The sequence below is a fragment of the Pteropus vampyrus genome, unplaced genomic scaffold (assembly GCF_000151845.1).
Source record: "Pteropus vampyrus isolate Shadow unplaced genomic scaffold, Pvam_2.0 Scaffold262, whole genome shotgun sequence".
NCBI lineage: Eukaryota > Metazoa > Chordata > Mammalia > Chiroptera > Pteropodidae > Pteropus > Pteropus vampyrus.
In genome coordinates, this window is record NW_011889043.1 from 2,630,845 (window position 1) to 2,632,804 (window position 1,960).

Here is a 1,960-nt window from a genome sequence, read left to right on the forward strand (position 1 = left end):
TTTTTATTCCAGAAATGCTACTTGATCTTTTAGAAGTATTAGATTATTATAGCTTCTGTTTAGTGATACCTCCTAGCCTGTCTTTAAAGGTATTGTGTCCTTGGAACTGCTGAAGGAAGGTAGGTTCCAGATTGTACAAAAATTTATTATCAGCTTATATGAGGATCACCCTTAGCTCTTCAAGCCTTAATAATGCAGATTTACAGGACTGCGCATTTTATAGTTTTCTCTGGTTCAAGATCTAGTGCCTTAAGACTATTGTTAAGAATATTAATTCTGATGTATAATTCTATTATAGAATTGTAGAAGATGGCAGAGGTTGGGGTAAATCTATAGTTTGCTAAGGATGTGATCTAGGAAGTGATGTTTAAAAACTTTACCTTGTTTTATTATCACCATAGCCCTTCTTAAGAGATTGCAGGAAAATAAATTTTAGGTAAATGAGTTTTATTTAGCTTGGATTTTACTTTCATTGGAATTACAATATTTGCTTAAAATTATTTTAATTTTCATTTGTAAATTAAAGGAAAATTTCTTAAACAGTTTCATTTTAACTCTCCATTAGGTTTAATAGGAAATGATATCAAATCCCTTCATTCTATCATCAGTCCTCCAGTAGCTAAGTAAGTACTGTCATTACTTACTGTCTTTTTCATAGGCCGCCATGAACAGTTACAGGTCTCTCTCACCGGCTTAATTCAGCATGGTTAGTGAATGCTCTAATTTCTAATTTTGCCCTACCTAATTGTAAATAGTTGTTGGTATATACTTTAAAAGCTGTTTTCTCAATTGAATGCTAAAAAATTTGATGTAGTAACAGCACTTTTCATAGAAACAAATATAAGATACTTACGAGATTGTAGTTAGGTCTTTTGTTACTTATCTGTATTGTCAGAGTAGTGTGGTAATGACATATTTTCCATTTTTCAAGTTTTTACACCGTTATATAAATTACTGACATACTAACCAGCTTCAAAGTTTACACAGCATAAACATTTGGATTTTATAATTTTAGTAATGTGCACATTATAATACATGTCTTTTTTGCCCCCTTTTAAACAGAATCCGTAATATTGGAATTATGGCTCATATTGATGCAGGCAAAACTACTACCACAGAAAGAATATTGTATTATTCTGGATACACAAGATCACTGGGAGGTTTGAATGGATTCTTCTTCTCCTCATACCCCCAATAGCACAAACATCATTGGAAGTATTTTGGTTAAGTCAACCTAGAGATCTTGAGTATAGCACAGAGGAACTGATGTCTGAACCACAACATAAAGATAAGGTAGTGGCAACGCCCATCAAAGGATCTTGCTAGGTTTAATTAAACATTCAGACTCACAAGACTGCCTTGGGCCACAATTGGCACTGGTCTACTCAGGCCGTAAGACAGGAACCATAGCTTACCAGCAGGCCAGCAATAGGTGTTTCTTTCTATAGGAGTTCTTATATAGCTCTCTAGATCTATTTTCTTTGACTAGCCAAAAGTGATAGCTTAGTAGTAAGGTAGCAGGATTCACAGGAGAAGCCACCTTGGCTTAGCAGACTCATGCCCCCTAGAATCGAATATCTTCTACAGCTCCATGGGCTATCTTCAGGTTTCCCACAAGGGACATGCAACACCCTACTCAGAGAAGCCTAAAGCTGTGTGTCTCCATCAGATATTTATAGTTTGTTGATAATTCTTCCCAGTTCAGATGTTGCTTACCAGTCAAATTATTTTTCCATAAGATATGTAGCCTAGCTACATAGTTGACATATTTCTGTTTTCTGGTTTCTAGGGGGTAAAAAAAAATCAAATTCTCATGCAGAGGAAGAAAGGGTTTTGTTAATCTTTAACACACAGTATTAGTAATATTTACCTAAGTTTTGAATTTATTTTCTAATTTTAACGTGTAAAACTGTGGTACTTGAGCAGGCATTTAAAACCTCATGTAGCTTTTTTGTTGTTG

The 1,960-nt window shown here is 34.5% G+C and overlaps 1 protein-coding gene across 2 annotated transcripts in view; it reads left to right on the forward strand.

The window, feature by feature from the left end:
* LOC105302184 (ribosome-releasing factor 2, mitochondrial-like) overlaps positions 1–1,531 on the forward strand; it is a 10,078-nt gene extending 8,547 nt beyond the window's left edge. Inside the window, exons 4-5 of one of the 2 annotated variants that reach the window (XM_011375148.2) lie at positions 566–623; positions 1,063–1,531. In XM_011375148.2, the coding sequence (XP_011373450.1) occupies positions 566–623; positions 1,063–1,198 (194 nt within the window). In that variant the 3' untranslated portion in view covers positions 1,199–1,531. The remainder of the gene's footprint in view (positions 1–565; positions 624–1,062) is intronic. The other variant, XM_011375147.2, reaches the window with a different exon arrangement.
* Positions 1,532–1,960: the final 429 nt, after the last annotated feature.